The sequence below is a fragment of the Mus caroli genome, unplaced genomic scaffold (assembly GCF_978045245.1).
Source record: "Mus caroli unplaced genomic scaffold, Mus_caroli_1 scaffold_4, whole genome shotgun sequence".
Taxonomy (NCBI): Eukaryota; Metazoa; Chordata; class Mammalia; order Rodentia; family Muridae; genus Mus; species Mus caroli.
Genome location: NW_028227259.1, coordinates 127,094,110 through 127,109,332, shown reverse-complemented (window position 1 = coordinate 127,109,332; position 15,223 = coordinate 127,094,110). Strand labels below are relative to the sequence as shown.

At 45.4% G+C, this 15,223-nt stretch overlaps 1 protein-coding gene across 6 annotated transcripts in view; it reads left to right on the top strand.

The window, feature by feature from the left end:
- Positions 1-14,131, top strand: part of Kdm2b (lysine demethylase 2B) — a 118,560-nt gene extending 104,429 nt beyond the window's left edge. For 2 of the 6 annotated variants that reach the window (XM_021162211.3, XM_021162212.3), the window contains exons 14-23: positions 562-705; positions 1,537-1,623; positions 1,799-2,059; positions 2,273-2,386; positions 2,965-3,003; positions 3,185-3,864; positions 4,389-4,552; positions 4,636-4,797; positions 5,437-5,655; positions 12,384-14,128. In XM_021162211.3, coding sequence (XP_021017870.1) covers positions 562-705; positions 1,537-1,623; positions 1,799-2,059; positions 2,273-2,386; positions 2,965-3,003; positions 3,185-3,864; positions 4,389-4,552; positions 4,636-4,797; positions 5,437-5,655; positions 12,384-12,565 — 2,052 coding nt within the window. In that variant the 3' untranslated portion in view covers positions 12,566-14,128. Of the gene's footprint in view, positions 1-561; positions 706-1,536; positions 1,624-1,798; positions 2,060-2,272; positions 2,387-2,964; positions 3,004-3,184; positions 3,865-4,388; positions 4,553-4,635; positions 4,798-5,436; positions 5,656-12,383 lie in introns of all 6 variants that reach the window. The other 4 variants (XM_029477473.2, XM_085837136.1, XM_085837137.1 and 1 more) reach the window with 4 other exon arrangements.
- The last annotated feature ends 1,092 nt before the right edge of the window (positions 14,132-15,223 follow it).

Genomic DNA, 15,223 nt, shown 5'->3' with positions numbered 1-15,223 from the left:
GTGCTCAAGGGTTGAGGTTTTTGTGAAGTTAATAATCAAAGACCTGAAGTAGAACTGGTGATCTTTTCTTTGGTATGCATGTGGTCCTGAGTGACTGACTGGTTGCCCGGATGATAGGGCCTGGCACCTCAGTGATGTCCCAACACTTACACACACACACACACACACACACACACACACACACACACTACATTGCTTTGGTACTGTTCTGGCAGAATGCAAATCCCGTCTTGCTCCTTCTGGAGGTGGGTGTGGCCTGAGTCCGCTTGAGGTCTTGGGAACTGAGGCTGTGGAGTGTGCTCTGATAATGGTAAGAAGAGCTTTAGTCCTCAATGGACACTTTTAGATTTGTTATATAAACAGAATATGTTCTTCACTTTGTCTGCCTCATTCCTCTAAAAGATAAGCTCAGAGATTTTTATCTGTTTTGTTCATTGCTGTGTTCCTAGATCTTGCAGAGTACCTAACACTGATAGTATATAAACAGGTGAATAAAATCGCCTGGGCAGGTTTCCGACCGTCTTCACTCCCTGACGACATGCCTGTTTTTTGGGTCCTCAGCCAGTGCTGCCCCACACTGCCGTGTGCCTTGTGTGTGGCGAGGCAGGGAAGGAAGACACAGTGGAAGAGGAAGAAGGCAAGTTTAACCTCATGCTCATGGAATGCTCCATCTGCAACGAGATCATCCACCCTGGATGCCTTAAGGTAGCATCCCTAGAGGCTCTGGGTACCCTGCCCCCACCCCACGCTTCAGGGTCTGATGGTTCTGATGTGGCGGCTAGGTTCCCTCCTCACAGATTGTTGAGCGAGTGGTGAAGATACATGGGTGGTACGCCTGATTCCTAGAGAACCCTCAGTTCTAGAGCATTCTGTGTCAGGTGACGAGTCCAGGGCAGGAAGAGTTTGAGGTAGTGTCCTGACTGAGGAAGCTCTGAACACGCAGCACCTCAGAACTATAGCAGGTTCCAAGCATCTCAGCAGATGGAAAACAGGTATCTTGACACCTGGCTTCTGGGAGAAAAGAGCTTGGGCCAAGGAGGGCGGGTCCTGAGCAATAGGTGGTTCGTCTCCTGTGCATCTGCGCCAAGAACCGGTTCCTGTGATATGCTAGAGCAGGAATGCCTTGTGGGTGACCTCTGTGCCTGCCTGGCTCTGGCAGCTGATTGCACCTTAGAAAGGAAGAACACAGTCTGTGCTGGCTGGCACATGTCTCTGTCCCAGCATTCATATCTGTGGGCTGCAAGGGGTGAGGGAACAAAGGTTCCCTCGTCACACCCACCTGACAGGGGTGCTGTGCCATCCGTAGCTTTGGACGCCAACCTCTCCTGGTAATTATTGCTTCATTATTTCTCCTGCGTTCAACTGAGGTCAATAAGCACAAGCACGTGGTGGGTCCTTCCTTGTGGCTAGGCACAAGATGGACACGGCTTTGGGGAGGGCTGTGAATGCTGAGGTACACCGGGCTTTGAAGTGACCTTGTGGACCCTCTGAGCACCCTTTCTTCCTTGTCTGCTGAGTCCTGCCCTGTCCTTGCAGATTAAGGAATCAGAGGGTGTGGTCAACGATGAGCTTCCCAACTGCTGGGAGTGTCCGAAGTGTAACCATGCCGGCAAGACCGGGAAAGTGAGTGCGGACTCCAAGTCCCCGGTTGGGTCGGGTTGGCAGAAAGGGATGGGCTGGGCCTTGCCAGGAGCAGCCTGTCCCCAGTTGTCAGTCAGGTGGGGTGCAGCAGGCTGGGAAAAGAAGAGCAAGTTCAAAGATATACAGTTGGATTGTTTCTCTCTTTTTGGCCTACAAGCAAAAGCGTGGCCCTGGCTTTAAGTATGCCTCCAACCTGCCTGGCTCCTTGCTCAAGGAGCAGAAGATGAACCGTGACAACAAGGAAGGGCAAGAGCCTGTCAAGCGGAGAAGTGAGTGTGAAGAGGCTCCACGTCGGAGGTCAGACGAGCACCCCAAAAAGGTGCCTGCAGATGGCATCCTCCGCCGAAAGTCTGATGATGTGCACCTGAGGAGGAAGCGGAAATATGAGAAGCCCCAAGAGCTGAGTGGACGCAAGCGAGTACGAACTGGGAAAGCCTGGGTAGCAAGCAGAAGGGTGGTGTGGCTGGTCTTAGGTATGGGGTGTGGGGTGGGGACCAGGGAAAGTTAATGGGAATAACTTGGGATCCTGGCCTCTTAAGAGCTGCCCTGAGCAGGTCACCCAAATCCTGAGAGCCTGGCCCAAAAGAAAGAGAAAAGCCAGCGAAGTCACTCCTCTTCCCACCCCCTTTAGGCCTCGTCGCTTCAAACGTCCCCCGGTTCCTCCTCTCACCTCTCGCCGAGGCCCCCTCTAGGCAGCAGTCTCAGCCCTTGGTGGAGATCCAGTCTCACTTACTTCCAGCAGCAGGTGCTCCCACGCCCCGCCCTCCTGAGGCCCTGGGGACTTCGAGTCCAGGCTGTCCTCGGCTCCACTCCCCAGTACCCTTGGCCATTGCTCCTGTCTCCAGCAGTGGCCTGAGAAGCTCTGAGGTGGAAAAGCCTCTATTGGTTGGGGAAGCTGCAGCTGGGAAGAAAGATCCTGGTAGCCCAGCTTTGCTATGGGCCTTGCCATTAGTAGCCACAAGGTGGCGCCTGGAGAAGTTCCTGGCTTAGGCTTGGCTAGGGTTTTCTCCTGCCTGGTCTCCAGCTGTGGGTTCCTTCAGCCATGACACTTCTGTTAGTGGGCAACTGTCATGGGCAACTGCCAGCTCTGGTCTATTTCAGGTGGGAGGTCAGCTGGGTGGGAACGATTGACCATCTTCCATTATTTCTGTTATTCTCTGGAAAAGCATCAGGATGTCTGCTAGATGTAAAAGACATGGCTTTATAGGAAGATGTCCTTCTAGCCCTTACTGAAGAGACTGGGCTTACAGTGTGGTGAGGGTGTAAGGGGACCATTTTTCTCCAGTCCAGGAGCAAGCTCTGTATCCTTTCTTCCTATGACAGCTAAAGCCTGGCAAAGAAGATAAGCTTTTCAGGAAAAAGGTACCATCTTCCCTTCCCTTGTGCACCTGCAGCCTACTCTAAGCCATCAGAGCTGTAGGCAACACACCCAGTGGCCCAACTGTATCCCATGATAAGGCTGGGAAGTCTGGGATGGGTACTGCCCCAAACCGAGTGGGTTAATCCCAGGCCACCCATCATCATCCTTCCCTCTCTCCTGCAGCGGCGGTCCTGGAAGAACGCTGAGGATCGTCTGTCACTGGCCAACAAGCCGCTTCGGCGCTTTAAGCAGGAACCAGAGGACGATCTGCCTGAGGCACCTCCTAAGACCCGGGAGAGTGATCAGTCACGTTCCAGCTCGCCCACTGCTGGGCCCAGCACTGAGGGAGCTGAAGGCCCAGAAGAGAAGAAAAAGGTGAAGATGCGCCGGAAGCGGCGACTTGTTAACAAGGAGCTGAGCAAAGAGCTAAGCAAGGAGCTCAACCACGAGATCCAAAAGACGGAGAGCACCCTGGCCCACGAGAGCCAGCAGCCCATCAAGTCAGAGCCTGAGAGCGAGAACGAGGAGCCCAAGAGGCCCTTAAGCCACTGCGAGCGCCCCCACCGCTTCAGCAAAGGGCTCAACGGCACACCTCGGGAGCTGCGGCATTCGCTGGGACCTGGCCTGCGTAGCCCACCTCGCGTTATGTCCCGGCCCCCGCCCTCTGCATCCCCACCCAAGTGCATCCAGATGGAGCGTCACGTGATCCGGCCACCGCCTATCAGCCCCCCACCTGACTCGCTGCCCCTGGATGATGGAGCAGCCCATGTCATGCATAGGGAGGTGTGGATGGCAGTCTTCAGCTACCTCAGCCACCGAGACCTGTGTGTTTGCATGCGGGTCTGCAGGACCTGGAACCGCTGGTAAGGGACAGCTGTGTGGGAGGCCTTGGGTCCCAGGCCAGAGTAGTCCATGGAAGCTTGAATTGCTCATGGAGGCGCCTGTTTGCTTTTCTAATATGGAAAATGAAGGACCATGTACAATTCCTTCTCTAGACTTAGCTGAAGTTGACTGAGTGTGCCCGTATTGACTAATTACAGCCGGACACTTTCCAGCGTTCTAGTTTGAGCTGAGTTTCTGACCTTCCGTCATTAATTATCAGGAGGATCCAGTACCTCCACAGGGCTTGTTAAGAGGCATCTCCTACAGAAGGCGTAGTAAAGCCCAGGAGGCATTTTATGGAGAGTTCTTGCTGTCATCTATCTAAGCATGTAGCTGGCTGTCAACAGAGGTGCCCAAATGTGGGCAGGGTAGATGCTAAGTAAGTTACAGAAGGCTGAATTTTAAAGGAACTTCCTCCTTGAAGATGGCAAGCAGGAAGAGTTAGCAGAGCCAAGCAGGGCTTCCCCAGGTGAGACGGCTCTGATGACATTTCCTGTTTGGCCAGGTGCTGCGATAAGCGGTTGTGGACCCGCATCGACCTGAACCGCTGCAAGTCCATCACACCCCTGATGCTGAGCGGTATCATCCGGCGACAGCCTGTCTCCCTTGACCTCAGCTGGACCAACATCTCCAAGAAGCAGCTGAGTTGGCTCATCAACCGGTTGCCTGGTAAGCTTTGGGAAAGGATCCCAATTACGCAGTAATGATGGCCTGGATCGTCACCTGACTCCTTTCTGCTTCTCATCTCCTAGGGCTCCGAGACTTGGTGCTGTCGGGCTGCTCATGGATTGCTGTCTCGGCCCTCTGTAGCTCCAGTTGTCCATTGCTCCGGACCCTGGATGTCCAGTGGGTAGAAGGACTAAAGGATGCCCAGATGAGGGATCTCCTGTCTCCACCCACAGACAACAGGCCAGGTGAGTTGCCAGGCTGGGGCTGTACCCTAAGGATCTGTCTCTTGGACCTGAGGTGACCAAGATACCCTGTGTTTTTTTTTGTTTTTGTTTTTGTTTTTTTGTTTGTTTGTTTGTTTGTTTGGCTATCAGCTTTCTCTGGCCTCAGCCCTTTGCTAGAAGATGAGGGGCAGAATGTTCTTAGCTTGCTTTGGGTGTGAGGGGCAGCTGCCTGGGCGCCTCCCAGTCCCCCAGCCAAAGCTCAGATGGGTACAGGTATAAGGTGAGGGTCACAAGAGACAAGGACAGTGAGCCATTTCTGAGCCAGCTGAACTATTATTATTTTTAGATGAAATTTAGGCTCTCCTATTTTCTGAATTTTCTTCATGGTAAAGGCAGAGAATAGCTTGGACTTGGTACTGCTAGAATGAAGTATAGTCTAAACAACTTAACACAGATCTTCCAACCATGTTTATGAATTCTGATTTCTCTGGAGAATCCAGAAACACAAATTCTGATGTGGAAGCTTCTAAGGATGAGATTCTAGCTTTGGCGTAGGGCACGCTTGAGGCCTATGGGGTTTAGAGTAACAGATCAACAGCTGGCGTTAGTTACTTCCCTGCTCAGGTTGATGGGTTGCCGCTCTCCCATCTGTCCCAACAGGTCAGATGGACAATCGGAGCAAGCTCCGGAACATTGTAGAGCTGCGCCTTGCTGGCCTGGACATCACAGATGTCTCCCTGCGGCTCATTATTCGCCATATGCCCCTGCTCTCGAAGCTCCAACTCAGTTACTGTAACCACATCAATGACCAGTCCATCAACCTGCTCACTGCAGTCGGCACCACCACCCGAGACTCGCTGACAGAGGTCAACCTATCAGGTGAGGTGGGCCCCACTGTCTAGTTACAGCAGTTAAAAATACAAGCAAATGAGACCACCAACTCTAGAAAGGAACCCGTGCTAACATTAATGAAGGCATATAACAGTGGTTCCTGATCCAAACTGTCGCCTAGGACATATCCCGGGTGGTAAGAGACAAGATCATGCCTGCAGCCGGTGTGTGGGCAACAGCCATGGATGACTGGGAGGCAGGGTCCATTGAATACAGAGTTGACCATATTTCTGCCTGTGTTGCCATGTCTTGTGTGTGCCCCTAATGATCCTCTATCAAGGAACCCATTGTTAGAAATGGAATTACTGTAGATAGTTCTACTCCTTATGTCTGTCACACTTGGCAGAATCCTCCTCCTTTCCATTGTTCTTTGGCTGGAGTTTGTTCTGAGAATTTGGAGCTTAGTTGCACATATAGCAAGGTAGACAGTAGCAAGGCCACACTTCTCAAGTTAGTCTGGATTGGAACTGTTATTTATGTGGGGGAAAATCACAAGTAAATACAAGGGAGAAAATTGTGCTTTCTCAAGAAATTAAGGGACATCCTCACTTCACTAAAATTGCATTTGATACAACTGCATTCTGTCCCGCTGTTAGGACGTCATTTTCATTGTTAACCTGTCTTCATCACCGTACCCACGGTGGGGTGGAAGTTTAGACAGTGCTGGATCATTCTGGTCCTTAGAAGCTATTCCGCCTCATTGTAAAGATTTGGTAGCAGGGATTTACCACTAAGTGAGGCCAAGAGCTATGCTGAAGGGAAATGTCATCACAGTGTACATGATGTGCAGCGTAATGTCTGCTCAGGGACCCAGCTGAGACTTGAAGAGTGACAAAGCTGCCAGCATCTGGTTCTAAGCTCTTAATTATAGTAAATCTTCTTCCATGTTCTAGTTGTTATGGAAATATGTGGGAGTGTGTGTATAAATCATCTATATATTATTTCTCCATCACAGCATACTGAGATCATCTTTTCATCTCAGGACACATATCCTACCTACATCCTTTTTAAAAAAAAAAAAAAAAAAGCCAGTCATTTCCTAGCTCCAAGTTCTCAGAAGATGGGAGACAGTAGTATCTAAATTTCAGTCCTCTGCTACATCATGTCGTTAAGGGATATCTCTATACTCTCTCCGTGTTTTGTACTTACCTCCCGTTAATACAACTGCATTAATGATAAAGTGCTCCATGATGGCCACATTCGTGTGGCTAGAGGATCTGGCACCCAGTTGTTTATTCCATCCTAGATATACAGATCAGGTGCTCAGGCAGGTCAGATCTATCTGGCCTTTCCTAATCCTTACCAATTCTGGCAACCACTAGACCCCTTTATTGGGGTCCACCTTCCATCTGTGTATTTCTACCGTTTCCTTTCAGATATGTGTGTACAAGGTAAGGATTTGTTACCTGCATTCTCCTGTTACTAATTCCTCTCTTTCCTCTCCGTTTTCCCAGTTTTTTAAAGTTAGTAATATTGACCTTATGGTCTTGTCCACTTTGGTCACTAATTAAGCCAAAGAATGTATCGAGTGCACTTCCTTTCCTGCGAGACTCTTGAGTTTTGCTAGGTAATAATTGCCTTTTCAGTTTTGTCTAGCTTCTGAACAAAACTGAGCACATCCCCTTACAAACGCACTGGTCCACAGTCAGTTGTTTCTGCAGGACAGTGTCTCCATCCCTGACCTTTCCTTTCTATTCCTTTTCAACTGTCTCTAAGATCTCATCTGAATTGGCTGCCATCACCGCACCCCTGATATCCAGGAGTCTCACCACCAGCCCAGTTCTTATTTGATTACCCTTCTTCCTTGACTCCATTATTCTCCTTCCTGGGTGATCTCTTGTGTGGAGCACAACTGTGTTGTGTATTCACATTTAGTTGATAGTTGAATATAAACCCATAGTTTGTTTGTAAGCCACATTGCTTCTCCCCTGGCTTCTATAACTCCCAGAATCAGAAATAATATCAGTTTAGTGCTTTATCTATTACTTATCTTTTCTCCCAGTTTTGTAGCAGTTGTCTTTGTCTCTAATTGTGTGTGTGTGAGGAGGGAGGGAGGGAAGGGAGTTGGGTCTAGAGCAGTACAGGCTCTTAACTGCTGAGCCTTTAACTCCAGTTGTGTGTGTGTGTGTGTGTGTGTGTGTGTGTGAGAGAGAGAGAGAGAGAGAGAGAGAGAGAGAGAGAGAGAGAGAGAATATGATCTCACGGAGGGTTTTCCTCCCATATTTGTGTATGCTATGTGGTGGGTGATAACATCAGTTACCCCAGCATCATTTGTGGAAAAGGCTGTCTTATTTCTTCAATGCCCTTGTCAAAAATCATTTGAAGCAGAGGTAGGAAGATTTCTGAGGCCAGCCTGGTCTACAGAGTGAGTTCCAGAGAGAAACCCTGTCTCAAAAAACAAACAAACAAACACACCCCCCCAAAAAAAAAGGAAAAAAAATTCATTTGAATTTTGAAATGGCGTATACTGCCAAGCCTCGTGACCAAGTTTGATCCTTACATTCCACAGGATAGGAGTAGTTGACTTTCCAGAATTATCCTCTGATTTTTTTCATATGCACCACAAATATATTTTAAGATTATTTAAACTAACTTTACTAGCCAGATGTGGTGCGTCACACCTTTAATTTTAACATTCAGGATGGAAAGGGAGGAGGATTTCTGTGAGTTTGAGGCTACCTGGTCTACCTAGAGAGCCTTGAAACAGCCAGGGCTCTGTTAGAGAGATCCTGTTTCCAATAACAACAACAATAGCACCGATAGTAGCAGTGGTGGTTGTTATTCTGTATTTTTACCTTGATTCTATTCCTTTATTCCGTATAAATTTTGCTGCTCTTAACACCAGTTTTGACTGCTTTAGCTTTGTAATACAGTTTTCAATGAAAAAAAAAATGAATCTTCTGACTTCAGAATACTTGGGGTCTGTTTACTAAATTTCAGGATGGGCTTTTTCTATTTTTGCTAAACCACTTTGCTCATTTTTGACAGTAGTAATGTCTTAATAGTTTAATCTTCTAATCCAACTTAGAATGAACTTAGAATGTTTTCCCATTTATGTCTTATTTTAGTAGGTTTTTTGTTCTTTGATTGTTTTGTTATTTACCACTGTCAGTGGACAAGTCTTGTTCCCTTGAATTTACTTATCTGGGGTTCCATTGTGCATGAGCTTGCAATTTTTTCATTGTTCTCATTTAGAAATGGAGCTATTTTTCTAAGCTTGCCAAAATGTTTTAAGTAAAAGGTTTTGTGTTTTGAAGTGTACTTTCTAAATACTTCACTTTTTGGTTTTTCGAGACAGGGTTTCTCTGTAGCCCTGGCTGTCCTGGAACTCACTCTGTAGACCAGGCTGGCCTCAAACTCAGAAATCCGCCTGCCTCTGCCTCCCAAGTGCTGGGATTAAAGGCGTGGCACCATCATGCCCGGCTAATACTTCACTTTTAATTAAAAATTGCACCATTTTTTTTTAAATTATTTTTTTGTTGTTTAAAAACTGTCTTATCATTGGTAGGGTTTCTCTTCCAATCTCACATTTTGGATTTTTTGTTTTTTGTTTTTTTTTTTTTAATTTACGGTATGTGCATAATGTGGTGATCAGTGCCAGCAGAAATCGGAAAAGGTGTCAGACCTAGAACTGCTAATCCAGGTCCACTGAGCCATCTCTGCAATTCTCATTTTTATATTGTGAACATTTTTAAACATACAACAGCAGCAGATAGTGCAGGGAACATAACTTGTTGTTTCAGTCTTGTGTAACAGTTAGCGATCTCCTAAGATGTTTCATAAGAATGCAGATCCTATAGTGATAGGATTATCAAATTATCACAGGTAAAATAAAAGAAGTAAAAACGAAAACAGTATTCTTTTACTCTAGGTGAGACTAGAGATGAGAAAACTAAAAAAAAAAAAAAGATGCTTCTAAATAGAACCTCTCTCCCTCTTTCCAAGAGCCCCTTACTCTAATTAGCCTCTCAGGTGTTTCCCCAAGATGCAAAGGTGAATTTTAAGTATAAATAGGATAGAAAATTTGCCAGTATTAGAGGTAGGGGAAAGCACTCAATTTTTTTCATTTTTCAGTGTGACATATGAGGCCCATCCCATGGTGAGCTGCCCCTGTCCTGTTGTCAGTAATCCTTTATACAGGAGCAGGAATGGAGTTCAGTGATAAAGCCCTTGCTTATTACATGACAAGGCCCTACCTAGCTGGAGTCTATCCTAAGACCACAAACACAAACAGGACTTGTTTACTTAGAAGATGCTTCCCATCCAGGGTTAGTGAACTTTATGGTGGTATTTAGCTTGTACTCCATCCAACTTTTTTATTTTTTATTTTATTGTTTTGTTTACTGTGTACTCCATGTTAAGGCCAGAAGTTTGAATAAGTTAAACATTTTTCTTTTGATAAGAAAATTTCCTTGATAATAATTGCACTTTGTCTCCTTGCTATGGAAAAAAACACTTGTGATTGTCTCTGGGCGAGCTCACAGTCATGGACATGCTAGCTACAGACTTTGTTTCCCTGCAACCCTACAACCTTTTTAGGATACATGTACGCCCTTCTAATTGAACCTTCTCCTTCTAGCGGCTGTTTCCATTCAGCTCCCTCTCCAGAGAACTCCTTTCACCCCTCTCAAGCCTCACTTCCATCACCTACCCTGGGATAAAAAAGAAAATAATCCCCTGAAACAGTCTCTTGCATGTAGCCAGAGGAGCCTTGCAGCTCCTGGGTCTTCCTCAGCACCTCTCACCCACAGGACCTTGCTGTCCAGATGGCACACCGATTTGACATGAGGCCATTAAGTATTCATGCTTATCTTGGCACTTACCTTTTCACACCAGTGTGACCAGTATTTCCAGATGGCTCCTTTTCCAAGTTGACTTTGGGGCAGGTGAATCACTTTCAGCAGTGTTCCCTATCTCTTAATTTAAACAACAATGAACTAGCTTGCTCCTGGAGCTTAAAGACCCTCTGTCTGGGAAACTGAAAGGGAAGGACCCCTCTGTATAGGGTCTCTTGTGCTTTAAACTTCTTTATAGCCTGGTTCCTCACACCTTCCACAGGCAGATACTACCTGCTGATGGATGACCCACATGACAGTCTTGAGCCAGCCAGCTTTGATTGAAAGTAATCAAGATAAATACCATTTAAAAAAAAAAAAAACTGTTCAAATGGGGCTTTACCTGACATACTGAGTTCTTTTTTTTTTTTTTTAAGCAAAAATATGGAAAATGTTTTTGTACCAGCAAAATCTACCCTCTATAAAGTGAATCAAATACCAAGGTTTAAGTAATTGTGTGGACATCATCACTTGCATTTTTAATTTTTGCAATAAGATTTATAACGCAGATTAACAGCCAGGTATTGTAGTTCCCGTCTTTAATCCCAGCACATGGCGGGGTAGAGATACCTTATGATTTTGAGGCCATGAGTCCAGCCTGGTCTACATAAAGACTCCTTCTTTGTTTGTTTCTTTCTTTCTTTTTTAATTTATTTATGTTATATCTTTGAGTACAATGACTTCAGACACACCAGAAAGGACATTAGATCTCATTACAGATGGTTGTGAAGCCATCATGTAGTTGCTGGGAATTGAACTCAGGACCTCTGGAAGAGCAGTCAGTGCTCTTAACCACTGAGCCATCTCTCCAGCCCCAACCCTTTCTCAAAAACTTCTGCAATATACTTGAAAGATTCGTGTTTTGGAAGCATCTTTGCTAGCATTCTCATCATTCTGTCCCCTTCAGTCTAACTACCCCCCACCCTTGTCTGTCAATAGCTCAGACTCATTGTCTTGTGACTGCCTCCTATAAGTGTTTGCATTCCTACTGTGAGAGGTTGGGTTATCCTCAAGTAGTCCACATTATGTATGCATCCAAGAATGGTGAGCACCTATCTGTGTTCAGGGCTTTGTGTATGCATGATGGCCTGGTTGTAGGACTGACAATTCACAGGTGATCAGTGTCCTCATTAATGTCTCTCTGTTAACTGCATGTTACCTGCTGGCCCTGACTTTTATTCAAAAGTGGTAATACAGAGAAGAGGGTTCAATTAACCCCTTACAGGATAATAATCATTTTCTCATTTATTTGATCCATCCAGAAGTCATTTATCTTGCTTCGTTTCAACTGGAAACTTACTAGCCAGTTGACTAGATTCAATTCTAAAGAGGTAGGGTTTAAGAAAAGTAAAGAATGTTGAAAAAATACCCAATATCTATGGGATATGGTGAATTGTTCTTTTGGATAAAGCCTTCCTTCAGTCTCTGGACTCTGATCTAGCCACACCCACTGGGCTATTTATCTGAACAGAGTAGTCAGATAAAAGAGGTAATCTTAGGTAACCCTCAAAACATTGTGACCCTTTTGTAAGATAGAGATTTTAGTGTGTGACTAGACAGGAAGAGGCAGCCCTATAGTACAAGTAGTTTCTCCCTGATAGAGGGGTTCAGAAGATGTAGCGGGCTGGGGTTGAAAATGGACAGTGTTCCAAACAGAACCTTACGTCCTAACACTTCTGGCAAAACTTACTCAACACAGTTCTTTTAAGAATATATTATTTAACTTTTTGAAATTTGGTAGGTGAAATTATCCCCATTTGGGAGACATCAAGAGCTGGGCTATACAATAAGACCTGTTTTCTATCTCTGTAACTGGACCCTTGGGTTTATAGGACCTTAGACTCTGTCTTCTGTCCCTCACATGGTTTCTTCTTCCTGCAGACTGTAATAAGGTAACTGACCTGTGCCTGTCCTTCTTCAAACGCTGTGGAAATATCTGTCATATTGACCTGAGGTACTGCAAGCAAGTCACCAAGGAAGGCTGTGAGCAATTCATAGCTGAAATGTCTGTGAGTGTCCAATTTGGGCAAGTGGAAGAGAAACTCCTGCAAAAACTAAGTTAGTTCCAGGACAAGTATGTAAATATGGAGGGTTGGGGGGGGGAATACAACCAGGGAGGGTGAAAGACTGCAAAATCAAGTGGGCCTATATTTCCCTTTGGAATTTGAAACAAGAGACTACAGGACACAGTTCTGTTTTGCAAGTCTTGCCAAGGGGGAAGCCATTCAACCACCCATTTGGGGATGAGTGAGCCAGATGTTTTCCTTTGCTTTCTGCATCGTAACTGCACTGCTTTCCGGACCATTGCTAAGGCGGCCTTTAGAAGACATTCCAATTGGAAAGGAAGATGAGCTTTGGAGAAATCCTCTTAGAAGCCTAAACTTGGTGTTTTTATCAGTAGTTTTTGTTTGGGGCACCTTGTTCCTTGCAATGCTAAGGCTTCTGGAGTCAACATGGAGTGGACCACACACACCATCTGCAGCCGTCTTGATACATTTTGTTTAGTTGGTTTTGTTACATCTTACATTATGCAGAACTATTTTTGTATAAATTGTTTAAAAATTATTTATGGGAGATTTGAATGCATACCAGTGTTTTTATTATTTACATTGCCAACTGTCCTTCAGGTAGGAGAGTTAACCTGTACTATGTCAACATAAAAAGCCCATCTACAGATGTGCCCAGGTGTGACAGGGGGCTATGACCTTCCACTTAAAAAGCATGTTTAACTGGATGCTGAGAGCCTACCGTGTATGTCAAGAAGCTACACAAGCATGTTGTGGATATGTGTAAAGTATAGTCCAGGTAAAACACTTTGCCAAGTTTCAATAGACCTCACCTCTCCCTCAGACTTTTACAATACAGACTTGAGCCTTTTCACTCAGGAGGGTTTGCTCCAAGCATGAGCTCTGTATTCTACTTACATAGGTCTAATTTATACCAAGAATCAGGTAGAATAAATGTGCCCACACCCTTTCCTTTGTCCTCCTCCTCTCAAGTGTTCAGTTCTCACTTTAGTTGGTAAGTTCTGCATCCCTTGTTGTTTGGTGGTGTTTCCTAACCTTTCCCTGATGCAGTTTGACCTTTGTTGGATTTATATAAACAATTGTACAAAAAAAAAATCTACACTGTGTTTGAGGGTTTCTGTTTTATGAGGGTTAAATCTGAAAAATGTAGCAGCCCCAAGACACGTGCATTTTTTTTTCCTCCTACAGAAAGGTTTCTCACCAATAGAGGTAATGGGGAAAAAACAATGAGGGCCACCTGTGGCTGTCAGGAGCGATGGCTCTGACTCTGATACTGCTGTGATACTTGTTTAAGTGTAAAATTGGTCTGGAGGTTTGTTGCACACCATTTCTGTGATAGTTTTACTTCTCTGAACCTCCAAACAACACAGCCGCATCCTCATATTCAGAATCTTCTCCCTTAAGAACTGCCTTTAGGGCAGGTTTTTTCCACACAAGCCAGTAAGAACCTGGTTCACACTGGTGAAGCATAGGTGAGCAACAGAGCACAGATATAATGTAGCTCCAGACTAGTACAGGCCACAGTAACATCTCTCAAGGAGTAATGAGCCACCAAGAAAGATTATATCCCAAAACAAATTTATAATCTTTATAGATTTTTTTATTGCACTTATTTATGTGATGTGTATAGACCTTGGCTTACGTGTGGAAGTCCAAGGACTACATATGGAAGCTGGTTCTCTTTCCACTATGAGGCTTGAATTCTAGTCATGAGAATCATGGCAAGTGCCTTTACCTACATAGCCATCCCCACAGCCCTCTCTATAGCTTTAAACCACATGTTACAAACAGGTGCTCCAAGGTGGAGCTTTACCATGGCTGGTAGTGGAAAACCCAAACCTTGTGAATGAATAAACCTGCTATGGCAAATCTAGAGCTTCAAACACAAGTGAGGCACCAGTATGGAAACCTGATGTCTGCAGAGGAAGATACAATGTGCTCAAATTATATTCTTTCCTTCTGTGAACCTTCAGAACCTTACCCATTTGATGTATTTTGTTTTGGGTTTTTTTGGGGGGTTGGTGTTTTTTCTTTCTTTTGTTTTTTGAGACAAGGTTTCTCTGTGTATCCCTGGCTGACCTGGACTCACTCTGTAGACCAGGCTGGCCTCGAACTCAGAAATCCACCTCCCTCTGCCTCCCAAGTGCTGGGATTACAGGCTTGTGCCACCACTGCCCGGCTCCCATTTAATGTATTGCCTGTTAGGGTATGCCAGTTAAAATATGCAGCTTGCAGAAATGTTTATCCTCTGCTTAAAAAAAGCAATCATCCCTGGTATTTAGGTGATGGACTGGCTTCAAAAGCCCCTGCCCTGCATTAGTCACATGTATGCTGTAGCATTTGCAGATAACTTATACATAATAATGCATATTTCATATCATATCCAGATGACTTCCAATACCTCATACAATGTAAAGTAAGGTGAATTGGCTGACCCTTCTGCATAACCTATTGATCTCAAGTTCTCATTTGCTGTATGCACTGAAAGGGCTCAAGAAAACCTCAGGGTGCTGGGCATGGTGGGTCACACCTTTAATCCCAGCACTCAGGAGGCAGAGGCAGGCAGATCTCTGACCAGCCAGCCTGGTCTACAGAGTGAGTTCCAGGACAGCCAGGGCTACACAGAGAAACCCTGTCTCATAAAACCAAAAAAAAAAAAAAACAAACCTCAGGGTTAGCATTGGACTGTACATG